Below are 12,942 nucleotides of genomic sequence, written 5' to 3' on the forward strand. Positions count from 1 at the left end.
CCTATGAACGTAATTATTGGGAGAAACAACCACATATACTTTATTAGAGAAGAAAGAATTGGTACAACCTTCATTCTCTCTGCCCCTCCTCTTTTCAAAACCAAATGAATATAAAAGGTTAGTTTCTTTTAACTTCTTCCCCATTCTCTATATTAAATTCTGCTGTTAAGGAGGCTGTTATTAATGATTAACATGTGAGACATGAATGATGCAGATTAAATGGAAATGAAAAGATATAAACAAGAGACAAAAAAAACAATATAATGAAAGATAAGAGACAATGTATTAATTGTATATAAATTTTTATATTAATAATACATAAATATTATATATTATAAACAAATAAAAGGTTAAGCATCTCCATTCAAAATTTAAATCCACCACAATTTCTTGCTCCGACCTTTCCTTATCCAAATAATAATAACTTCAACTCCTCTCTATCACCGTTCACCGTATGCAATCCAACGGCCAGCAATTGATTCTGTATTCAACCACCATCTCCTCGCACCCAATGATGTATGTAACCTTCTCTTTAAGACACGTGAATCTTGCTTGCTACCCACTTATCCAAACAATAATCAAATTCAGTTAATATCAGTTTTCTCTTTCCTTCTCTTCCTTTTCCCTCTCTTCATTTTCCTTCTCTCCATTTTCTCGCACTTTCTCACTCTCCAAACACCTCTTGATTCTCCCTTTCTCCTTCGACACATGGAGATTCCAATGGAGGATTCGCGTTCCTGTGAGATTCTCTCCTTGATTCTCGACGCGTTTCTCCGCCACGGTCGATCTCCACGTTTACCGAAGAATTCTATACCTATTACGCAACGAATATGTGCTGTTACGGCGTCGTTTTAAGGTCCTTCTTTTTCTTCGCTTTCAAGTTTACTCTCGTCGCTGGTTTTCGTTTACTTTCTCGCTGTACATGCTCGAAATTTGATGAATAGGATAGTAGGTTTACGATTTCTTAGAATTCTTCAAACCTTTGATGCTAGTTGGGTTAGATTTCGGAAATATTGCGTGTAAAGGAAATTGGAACGAAGGTGTTGGTTATGATACTTTAGAATTTGAATTTTGAACTACCTAGGGTTTGGAACGAATTTGGATAAAAGTCTGAAAAACCTTGATATGGATAAGTCGTTTGGAGTTTCATTCTTGTGAAATTTCAGCAATATTGCTTTGTTTGCATTTGTAACTGGTTTGGGAAGTTTGTGTGGTGTTGAATTTTGCATTTGGTGTTTTGGGTTAAACACTCTAAATGGCTACTGATTTGAGAGAACAAGCAGCGCGGAAGATACTAAGAGCTGTTAGATCTCAAGGGCATCCTTATGTTGAGCTGCGTTCGAATGGGAAAAAATTCATTTATTTCTGCACTTTATGTCTTGCGCCATGTTACAGTGATAGTGTTCTGTATGATCACTTGAAAGGTAATCTTCATAAGCAGAGACTAGATAGCGCTAAGGTTACTCTGCTGGGACAGAATCCATGGCCTTTTAATGATGGTATTGTTTTCTTTGATACTTCATCTGAAAATGATAAAGACTGGGGAAGGGCAAGTGACAATCAAAGCAGGTTTTTAAAGTTTAGTGACAATAGTGATGGCAACGGTCTTGCTATTGTGAATTTTGTTGAAGGAGTTCAGTCAGATGCTCAACCACGTTCAACAAAGGAGATGCCAGATGATGATGATTGTACTTTGATAATTCCTGGTGTGCTGATTGAGGATGAACCCGTTGATTTAAAAGTTAGGGAAGTGGGCTTGGGGAATATTGCTGTAAGGTTCTTCAAGATAGATGATGCTTTTGATGGGATCAGAAGAGTGTGGTGTGAATGGTTAGGAAATGAGAATAATGGTCAACATGATGGTGCTGAGGTTCCAGATCATGATTTTGCTGTGGTTATATTTTCTTATAATTATGCTTTGGGTCGGATAGGATTGCTTGCTGATGTGAAGTCATTGCTCCCATCTGATTCTATGCCGGAACCAGAAAATGAGGGGGACAGTGGTAGAAAGAGAAAGACAGCATTGTCTGACCCTGAGGATTGTAATTCTTTGAGCAGTCAGTGTGGTTCTTCTGTAGAAAGATTTTCAGCTTTAAGCAATGACACATCAGGATTAACACTGACAAGATTAATTTCGATTAAGGCTGAAAGGAAAGAATTGAGACGCAAACAACGTTTAGCAGCAGAGAAAATGTGTAACATCTGTCAACAAAAGATGCTTGCTGGTAAAGATGTAGCAGCATTTTTTAATTTGAAGACTAGAAAAATAGCATGCAGTAGTCGAAATGGATCAAGGGTAAGTGCAAATGGTCATATCATGTTTTTCTATATTGGTTTCATAGTGATAAAGCTTGATCTAAAAACTTGTGATATTGAAGCAATATTTAAATACATACTATCCTTGGAAAAGAGTTATATTCATAATTCATTTACTGGAATATAAAAATTTCATTGTTATCTATGGCAGGCATTTCACGTGTTTCATGTGTCCTGCGTTATACACTGGATACTCTTGTGTGAATTTCACATAATCACAGATCGCTTAGTTCTTCCGAAAGTGAGACAAGGACCAAAGAAAAAGGTTGTAGCTAATGGAAATCAAACTAGAAAAGGAAAAGATGTGGAAGCTACAGAAGCGCACATTAAATCTGTATTCTGCCCTGAGTGCTCGGGTTCTGGTGTAATGGTTGATGGAGGTGGAAGGGAGACAACAAATCTTACTATTTCGAAGGTTTGTACATTACATGGATAATCCCTAACATCCATCTTATCTAATATATATATATATATCTGTGTGCTTTTAACCTCCTTTATCCTTTTGGTTTTCCTTGAGCATGAATCCAGTTTATTTTGCTTACTGTTCTTGCAGATTTTTAAACTGAAAATAAAGGCATGTGATGCACGCAAAGAATGGATCAAGAGCCCTGAAGATTTGCAGAATTGCTCAATTGGGTTTCATTTCCCTCCACAACCTGAAGAGATAGTTCAGGTGCTTAATATTTTTGCATTTAGTTTCATCTAAACTTAGATGGTCATGAGTATTTCATCTTCTAATAATGCATTGTGATTGTTTTGGTTCTAGGAAAAAGTTGAAGCCATAAATCTGCTCCGTTTTTATCGTGCTGATCAGCCTGGGTTATAAGGACTGTTGCAAATAGTATGTTGATGGTTGTACATCTGGGCACAATGTTTTCACTGTTTTGTTAAGAATCATGTGTAGCTTTTTTGGTAAATGGTAGGTTGGTAGACTGGGTTATATAAACCTCTTACTACTTGGGTAGTGACCTGATTAAAGAATGTGTATATCAGTTTTTAACATGGGCATGTATTAGCGCACATTGCTGACATTTGTGTACCTAAAATATGGTTATGATATTTGTGTACCTAAAATATGGTTAGATATTTGTGTACCTTAATATGGGCAGATATCATTTTAAATTTAGGTTTTGCTTCGTTTGCTTCCCATATCTGTTTTATTTGCCAATTTTGCAGTTAATTAATCGTTGCTGTCCTCTGGTTTGCATGCAAGAATTCAGTAGATAATCTGGATTATAACTACACAGAATCATTAAGGTGCTATGGTCGGTAGAATTTTGTACTCATAAGGAATTGTATCTTCTCATAGCTCATAACTGTTCATTAGTTATGTATTCCCCGCTTTTTACTAGTTCCAATATTGTAACCCATACATACGTATTGGATATATAGAAAACAACATTTCATAAATGGAAAATGATACTTCTCCTACTATATCTTCATAACTACAAGAAATTGATGTATGTTATATAATAGGGGAGTTTCCATCCTTGCTACCTGAAGGGCTCTGTGCCACTATTGGGGCCTTGTCCTGGCATAAACGGATTGATATACACATGCAGTGCCTCTTATACAATGAAGTGAATTTACTTCAAAATTATTTTAAGTATCCAATACGTGTATGTCGTTAAGTTGTATTCCTTGAAATATTGTTTCGCCTAGGTCTTCTATTATTGTTTGAATTTGTGTATTAATACAATCATGGTTTATTTGCAAGTTACTTTTGGAGAAAAAGATTGAAATGGGAAACTTAATAATCTTGGAATGCACTTATGATATGGTCATCAAATCTTCTTTTCTCTTCTTTTCATTACAAAAAACAAGTCGAGCAAAAATTTAAAATGTGGGCTGTAATTAATGTTTAGATGATATGTATGAGGAGTTCTCTTTTGCTCAATAACCTTGCTGAGTTTTTTCCCGTGATATAGTTGTGTAGTTTAGGCATCTATGAAAAGCTGATTTATGAATATGTATCAATACCACTAAAAGAATGTACGTTAGTAAGTGTTTGACTCAATTACTTAAAGAAATAAAATATATTACTAATAATTGAGAATTAACTCCATATATTAAATAAATCTTTATACTGGAATATAAATCATTCTCCACACTTTTTATGGAGCTAGATAGTCATTATATGAGAATAATGTGATAAAATTCTCCCTACCAAACTAAAAAGTTAGTATATTAAAAAAATGTTATAAAAATATTCGAAGAAATTTAAAAAAAAATATCATTCAATATTAACAAATCTTCCAAAACTAATTTGATCAAATATACAAAAAATCATCTTAATTTTATGAGCAAAAGTTATATGCATCAATAGTAAAGATTTTTTTACATTGTTACTGTATTGTTCATCATTCATTTTCAATCATCATTAATTCTTAAATAAAAATAATACAAATGAATGGATGATGATCATTTTAATGGTGATATATAGTACACTCTAATTTTATTGGGATGTTGCTACAAGAATCTCTCATAAATTATAAGAATGCATTTTAACATTAAATAAAAAGCTGAAGTGAAGATTTGGAGTGTGGGCCTTCATCCCAAGTATTCCTTTCATGAAACTTCTGGTTGGGCCTCTTGAACTTACCTTCACATTTACAATCCCACTAGAGAGAATGACTTTGTAAACTAGAGCATTATTGAGGTGCCACATTTTCAGTTTCGAAGCTACAACAATGAGTAGTGACTAGTGAGACTTAATATAAGAGTGGTAACATTCTTAAGAAAAAAATGATGATGTTTCGATCAAGATGCAAACTTGTAAATATCTCTCGTTTTTATGTTTCTTCATTCTACTCCACCCAAACCATGAGTTCTTTTTCTTTCCCCTCTGTGCTTGAAAATCGGATTTTGATGAGTGGGGACCCCAGAACTTCAATGGTTCCTATTCTGAACAAATGGGTCGAAGAAGAAAAAGGTAGAGATATCACTCAATCAGAACTTCAACATTTAATTAGGCGCCTTAGTCATTTTCGTCGCTTCAATCATGCCCTTCAGGTACATTTCAGTTTCCAACTTATTACAGTCACTATAATATAGTGAATTAAGGTTATAAATCAGTTATTTGCTGCATGGTTTTAAATTGTGTTTGTGGCTGCTAGTCTGTAATTGTGAAAAATTGTGGACAAATGTGGGTCATGTGGTTGCCGATACTCCCAAAACTGCAATAATATGGTCGTGATATCGGTTGCGGACTGCAATTTAAAACCCGGGTTGATAACAGTATAACTTATATTTGTATATATAGTAGTAATCTTTACTCAATCAATGAAAATCGAGTATTCATATCTAGTCTCTTTCAGACTTAATATTATGTTTTTGGATGTAGAGGAGATGACTTGGAGAAAGTAATGAATGTGGCTTGTTGGTCAATGAAATGCTTTGGATTGATATTGATGTTCATTTTGGGGTGGAACTAAGAAGATTATGTGCAAATAGTGATTTGATTGATTTATTTTGTGATTAAGTAACTTATAATGTCTTAATGAAAAAACTCATTTCGTATTTAAATTATCTTACTTTATTGTGTTACAAAGGTACCCTATAATAATATCCTACTGGAAGAGCTTATTTTGTGTTTAAAATAAATCAACTCAAATTAGCTTGCAGGGGAAGTGAAAAATAGAGTTTTAACTTTTACCTAATTGCCACTCTTGGTTTGGTCTTGTATGAGCATTGCTTTCACAGCTTGATGAACATAAAAAATAGCGTATAATATCTTACTGAATATATTTATGTAAGTAGAAAACTAGTTCTTTTGAATTGTTATTCTAAAAAGTGTGCTTATTGTTGCGTATGTATTTATTTTATAACATTGTGCTAGACACCTTAAAGTCAAGAGTTAAGGACAGACTACTTTTGTTAGGTATCGGAATGGATGACCAATGAAAGAAGGTATGACTTATCCCCAGGTGACATCGCTAAACAGCTCAACCTGATTTCAAAAGTTCACGGCCTAGAACAAGCAAAGAAGTTTTTTAGGGGCATCCCTGATGCTAAAATTGGATTCAAGGTCTATTCTGCTTTGTTGAGCTGCTATGCAGAACATAAATCTTTGGATGAAGCAGAGGCTATCATGAAGAAAGCTAAGGAGTACCATCCGGTGCACGTAACAGTGTGTTACAATATGATGTTAAAACTCTATGCTCAAGTGGGTAAATATGAGAAATTGGATAGGCTGATGCAAGAAATGAAAGAGAAGGACATCTGCAACGGTGCTACGTTTACTATTCGGTTGAATGCATATGTTGCCGCTGCTGACATAGAGGGGATGGAGAAGTTGCTGATGTGGATGGAAGCTGATCCCATAGCAACTGTGGACTGGTATACATACACTACGGCCGCAAATGCTTATATCAAAGCTGGAGATTTTGAGAAGGCGACGACAATGTTAAAGAAATCGGAGCAATTAGCTAGAGGCAAGACAAGAAGGCTTGCCTATGAATCCCTTCAAACTATGTATGCTGCTATTGGGAATAAGGATGAAGTTTATCGAATTTGGAATAGGTGCAAAAAATTTAAGAACTCCTATAATTCAAGTTCCATTAGCATGTTAAGCTCATTAGTGAAGTTGCATGACATTGATGGAGCCGAGAATCTTGTGGAGGAATGGGAATCCAGATGTACACATTTTGATACTAGAATTCCAAATCTGATGATCACTGCTTACTGTAAATGGGGTCTATTGAATAAGGCTGAGGCTTATATCAAGAGACTTTTGGATGGCGGCAAGAAATTAGATGGAAGTACATGGGATCGTTTCGCATCCGCTTATCGCATGGGTAACGATATGGAAAAAGCAGTTCAGTCAATGAAGAAAGCAATCTCGGAAGATCGACCAGGATGGAAACCTAACCCCTTTACGTTGGCTGCATGCATCAAGTATGCAAAAGAAAAAGAAGAATTAGACTTAGCCCTTGAGCTTTTAATGTTATGTAGAGAACATGGTCATATATCGGTCGCTACCTATGATGGACTAGCAAGTTATGTTCATAGTGAAATCTCGGATACAAAAGCCTTTGATCTGATTAAAGCAGATTATCAGTTAGATGAAAAAATTCAACTTCTTGAGGGATAGAACTAATGGTTGAAACAAAAAGATGGTGGACAGAACTGAATTACATGTAAAAGTTGTAGCAAATTGTTTCCATGAAAGAGTAAATTTTCTAGCCATAGCTTAAAGCCTAGATCACTTCTCCTCCTTCCTATGTTTTATGCTTTAGAGACTAAGTTGCAGCTTTCATCATTATGTCCTAGAGTGTCCTAATATACTCAATGTCATTTATAACCATTCAAACAATTTTACTGAATTTAGATTATATATCCTGTTGAAAAACAAAGCTTCAATTATGCTTGATTGGAGATTATATTTGTTAACTTGTAGTCGTTGTTAATCTTCCCTAGCCAAGACCAACTTTCTTTTTGATATAATTTTAAGTGAATACCCATTTTGGTTCCCTTAAAAAATTGTGTATCAATTTAGTCACCCAAAAATAAAAGTCAAAACTAGTATTTAAATGTCACGAATGTAAGTTAAAAAGTCATTGACAATGGTCAAAAAAATGCTAAAATGATCAATTTGGTCTGCATTTGATATTTTTAGGGACCATTTGAATTTTTTCAATTTTTAGGAATGAAATTGGTATATGCAATTTTTTGCAAGACCAATATTGTATTTACTCCATAATTTATTTGCAGATGATTCTTTAAGGAAATGCCTAATATCGGCAGTTAGGTGAATATTAAACGTGCTAAGTGATGGGCTCATGTTAAGAATGCACTCATTTCTAAATACTCTATGTATGTCAATTATTGATGTGCCTAAAAGACAATATGGTAGGTAATGCCTATATGAGAATTTCTCTTCCTTTGCATAATCCCTTGAGTCATCTTCCTCTAATGAACTTTCTTCTTCATGAAAAATTGATCTGTGGCCATTAATCGTGGATGAATGGAAGTAGCTTGCTGGTGATCGTGGGGTTTTCTTAATATTTAAGGTGGAAGTTTGTCAACATGGCTAAATTACTCTTTTGGTCTTTTATCTTATTTTTAAGATTAAATTTGGTCTTGTAACAAAAAATATGAAAATTTAGTTTTCTATCTTTTTAATTTATATTAATATAATATTGTTAAATATTTGATTCTTATAAATAAGTGTTATTTGCTAGAGAAATGATCCCGCCAATTGAAGATCAATTCCTTATTCATAAGATAAGAATATACTTTTAATTATTAATTAATGAAGATTCAACTTTTTACTAAGACTTCCACTCATGTCTTATAGAAACATGAGTTTATTTTGGTAAAATAAAAGTATAACTTTCAATTTCATGTCTTACTAGAATCACATGATTTATGAAATTATAGTAAGAGGTTAAGACAACCACTGGCTTAAGCTTTTAAATATAAAAAAAAATTATTGGAGATCCGGAGTTAGTTTCTTTGAAGATTTAAAAATAAGTTATTGTTAGGCTCCATAAAAATTAATTAAACTTTAATAGATACTGGTATAATTTAAATATACTTTTTTAATCAGAAGCTACAGATTCTGATGTACAGTAATAAAATTCATTATTTCGGCATGAAAAAACAGAAAAACTTTCATCCAAACATATGGAGATATTTCAAACAAACACATTAAATGTAATAAGCAAGGAAGAAAAAGGAAGCAGCAGCAGTTACGTATTAAATTTTACCAAATAATGTCATGTCTAAGCCATTATTGTGGTCCATAATCCACAACATAAATTGTGATACAGCTTACAAATTTGAAGTTTGAAAATGATATATTTCTCCTCTTACCTCTTTCTTGAATATAGTTTACGTAAAAAAGTTATTTCTTTGCATTGAATGCTCCAATTTCCAGCCTTTAACTTGAAGTGGAAGGAAAGTGTTCTTTGTGTAACTATAACAACTTGAATAATATGGCTAAGAAGTCACTTTCATTTTATAAAATAGAATAAAGCTATCTTTTGTGATATCTACAAATATTGTACCCACACCCCATATTACCAATCACCTTATTTGTCATGATAATGAGTGAGAGTAATGTTAAATGTGGCAGGAGTTTTAGAAAATGTTTCTTTTTTCCATTATTTGACGATTGATGTTAGTTAGAGGTTTTCTTTATGTCAAGGTTGAAACAAACTTTATGCACACTTTTATTTTTAGATATCATCTCAATTTCATTTCTTTGGCATACATTATATTGTATTTTGGAAACAAACAAATATTTGTTGTTTGATGATGAAGTTTAATTGATATGTCATATTTTATGAGATTTGGGAAAGTACATCTCGCTGTTCCTAGGAACATCCTATTAGTCGGAGTGGTTCAAGTTCACCCATTATTCAACTCAAAAAAAAGTTTTGTTGCACTAATTTTATACAGACAAATAACTGGTATTCATTTTGTATGCAGCTTATATGATTATAATGCCTTCTGAATTGTTTTTTAGAGCATTTAAATTTAACTCTTTGGAGATGGAACAAAACTCTAGAACTCATGATGCCATGCCAGATGCAGGCCCATGCAAAACCACCATTTATAGTGAAATTTACATGTGAGTATGAGAATAGTCACAGCAAGTGTGGGTGGAAAACAGCAAGTTGGCCGAAAGGCTCAACCATAAAGATATAGACAAATGGGGTATACAACTTTCCTCGTTTTTTCTTCTGATATATATATATATATATATATATAGTGCCTGGAGATACAAGAGTTTCAGTTTCCACAATTAAAAGCAAATGTAAACTTATGCAAACATCTATTCAGACAACTCATATTAATTACACATATCTCAGCACTGAATATGCAAAGCTTATTTGCAAACTAATGCAAATATATGATACATCTGGCTGAACCCGCGAACTGCTTCAACTCTATACAGGGAAGTATTGCACCAAAGTTATGAAATAGCAGTCAGAATAAGAGAAGGCACAAAACTATGCAACAAAGGAGGAAAAAACAGACTCTATTGAGTGACTTATCAAGTTCAATCAATTGCCTTCTGATCCTTGGATTACTGTCCAGGGAAAGATTGTACGAATTGGGGTATGTGTTTGACACCTGGTGTCCGAAGACCCTTGAATATAACATCTCGCCAAAGACTCCATATGTTGTATTAAATGTGTTTGTGAGTGAACCTCCAGCGTTAATCATTGGGGAAGTGTAACTGCCAGGAAATGAGTTGAATTGTTGCGGATGATTGTGATATTGATGATGATAAACTGGCGAAGTAGGTTGAGAAAAGGATGCAGTATTAGATGATCTTGATGTTCCAGCCAACCATGAAGGACCATGGGGTCTTCGAGGTATGATGATCCCTTCTTGGCGAGTCTTCCTTGAAGAAGGTAATGTGGTTTGGCTGCGGCCATACAGTGGCACAAGGGAGGATTGAGAAATTTCTGATTTGCATACTGGACATTCTGTCTTATGCTGCTCTTCATATTCGGAAGAGAAAGTATCAAAATTAAGCCATTTGTAAATGCAGGGCCAGCAGTAGAGATGACCACAAAGAGTGACCACTGGATCTTGCACACTCTCCAGGCAGATGTTACAGTCAAAGCCACCATTTCTATCAGAATCTGCATTGGTATCATTGGCAGATTCCCACAGTTCTGGGGATGATTTATCTTCGATGTAATCCATTTGGGGCATAGCCTCCTCGAAATACTGATCTGAAGCCATTTTTCTTATGTTTTACAATGTGGTCACGACAGGCACCTGAATCCGAAAAACCAAAGCCCACATGTAAGACTTATATATAAGTAGAACTGTCTGCTAACAGATAATTCATCCTCGGTCGATGAAGTTTCTTTGATAAAGTTAAAGCTACAAAGTTTCAAAATAAGTCTAGAAATTAAATACAGAGAAAATTCCTGGACTCTGTAAATTGAAACAAATTTGCAATTGCATCCAGATCAATAAATCCATGTTCCATAATACAACTTCATACAAAACTAGAGAATCAGTGCAAAATTTGAAGGAAACTAGAACACCAAGCAGAAGCAGTTTTTGTTAGTGAAATGTAGATAAGGTGAACTCACCTAACCAACATACCAGTCATTTTAACACAGATTATCCAGCTTCATTCTCATCAAACTACGAGCTACTCATCTCTCGAGGAGAAGTCTACTGAACCAAAATGTTTAATTTCTTCAGACCATTTAGAACTTAGAAATAACCATAGTTCTGGGCTCTTTAAAATATAAAAAATATTGGTAAAGATTTTGATTACTGAAGGATTTTAATGGTTTACTTAGCTAGTGAAATTTATGTTTATTTGACCAGCAGAACCCATTAACCAAATCACAACTATTTTCAAGGAAGAAGCTAACAAGAGAAACTGCAGCCAGTGAAATTTCCTTATTAAATAACACCCAATAATTAGATTAAACTACTATTCCTTCATGGGAGAAAATTATGAGGTTCTTCCAACTGAGACCAATAGGTCAAGTTCATGCTAACTCTCTAGACTCTTATAAGAAGCAACATGGAATGTTAGAGAAACTAATATCAACAATCTATAATATCGGAGATTGGAAAACAAAAGTTGCAAAATTATTCAACATTGGGCATAAAAAGCAATAAACAATGATATACTGTACAAACATCACCATTCGACAGTAAAAAAGGAAAACAGAAACATTTCAAGGTAAAACAAAAGTTTCTGAAATTCCATGATTTTGAGTATGAACGGGTCAGAAACAGTAAATAAATAAAAGCATACCTAAGTGATCGATTCACAAACATGAGGAAAAGAAAGTGACTAGTCTTCCAAAGGTTTTAAATTGCACTTCGCAACCGCAATATTACAGCCAGTCTCCGCCGCATAAGGCACATTTTTAATGCAATTTCGGTAAGGGTGACGTAGAAACAGCCGAAAATTAAGACTTTAAGAGCTGTAAACATAATTTTCAGAAAACCTCGTATGTCACAAAAACTTGTTTTCTTCAAACTATGTTCTCTCAAACAAACCGATGATTCACTGTTTCGTCGCAGAAAGTATAGCATCCAATAAAAGACAAAAAAATAACTTGATTGAAAATTTCAACAAACAAATTAGAAAGAGAGAATTATTTGATGAAAAATACTTACGGATGAGATAAGCAGAGAAGGGAATGAGTAGAAGGGTGAAAGAATTGGAAGGTGAGAAATAGAGGATGGAATGGAAGAAGAGGGAGGAATATAAATAGAGAGGAATAGAATGGGAAAGTTAAGTGATCCACCAGATACCAAACATCTCTCTCATTTTTTTTTTCTTATATTTTATTTTATGTTTGGTACGCCGAATGGATCATGCCTCTGGTAGTGGGAGTAGACTAGTGGTTGATTGGACGATGCGTGTATTTGGGAAGATGCAGATGGTTATAAATAGGGGTTTAAAGATTCTATTTTAATGTCTGAAATTAGTGGGATCAAACCAAATTATAAAACATCATTTTGTTCGGTCTTGTGGTTTTGTTTGGTTTTTTATGAATTGATTATATTCGATTTATGGATTTTGTGGATTAGTTTGGTTTTTTATGAATTCATTATATTTGATTTTTGAATTTTGAAATTTTCCAATTAACCCGCATATTAAAAAATATAAATTAGAGAATAGTGTTA

The 12,942-nt window shown here is 34.0% G+C and overlaps 3 protein-coding genes and 1 long non-coding RNA gene across 5 annotated transcripts; 3 read left to right on the forward strand and 1 right to left on the reverse strand.

Annotated features, from left to right (window-relative positions):
• Positions 1-440: 440 nt before the first annotated feature.
• Positions 441-3,347, forward strand: LOC109337177. Its single transcript, XM_019574091.1, has 4 exons — positions 441-2,296; positions 2,468-2,731; positions 2,870-2,989; positions 3,083-3,347. Exons 1-4 carry the CDS (start codon positions 1,256-1,258, stop codon positions 3,140-3,142), a joined length of 1,485 nt encoding a protein of 494 aa, XP_019429636.1. The 5' UTR covers positions 441-1,255; the 3' UTR covers positions 3,143-3,347.
• A 1,692-nt stretch (positions 3,348-5,039) lies between these two features.
• On the forward strand, positions 5,040-7,603 carry LOC109337178 (pentatricopeptide repeat-containing protein At2g20710, mitochondrial-like). Of its 2 annotated transcripts, none has more exons than XM_019574092.1 (2): positions 5,040-5,328; positions 6,197-7,603. In XM_019574092.1, exons 1-2 carry the CDS (start codon positions 5,062-5,064, stop codon positions 7,406-7,408), a joined length of 1,479 nt encoding a protein of 492 aa, XP_019429637.1. In that variant the 5' UTR covers positions 5,040-5,061; the 3' UTR covers positions 7,409-7,603. The 2 variants fall into 2 exon arrangements, with proteins under 2 accessions (XP_019429637.1, XP_019429639.1); XM_019574094.1 differs by having other exon boundaries at positions 5,143-5,328; positions 6,155-7,603.
• Positions 7,604-10,066: 2,463 nt separating this feature from the next.
• On the reverse strand, positions 10,067-12,684 carry LOC109337179 (E3 ubiquitin-protein ligase RMA1H1-like). Its single transcript, XM_019574095.1, has 2 exons — positions 12,430-12,684; positions 10,067-11,055 (listed from the first exon to the last, which is right to left on the reverse strand). The coding sequence occupies exon 2, from the start codon at positions 11,017-11,019 to the stop codon at positions 10,252-10,254; it is 768 nt and encodes a 255-aa protein (XP_019429640.1). The 5' UTR covers positions 11,020-11,055; positions 12,430-12,684; the 3' UTR covers positions 10,067-10,251.
• On the forward strand, positions 11,693-12,060 carry LOC109337180. Its single transcript, XR_002106408.1, has 2 exons — positions 11,693-11,782; positions 11,821-12,060. It is a non-coding gene; the product is annotated as an uncharacterized LOC109337180 (long non-coding RNA).
• Positions 12,685-12,942: the final 258 nt, after the last annotated feature.

This window comes from Lupinus angustifolius, unplaced genomic scaffold (genome assembly GCF_001865875.1).
Source record: "Lupinus angustifolius cultivar Tanjil unplaced genomic scaffold, LupAngTanjil_v1.0 Scaffold_2_193, whole genome shotgun sequence".
In the NCBI taxonomy this organism is placed as follows: Eukaryota; Viridiplantae; Streptophyta; class Magnoliopsida; order Fabales; family Fabaceae; genus Lupinus; species Lupinus angustifolius.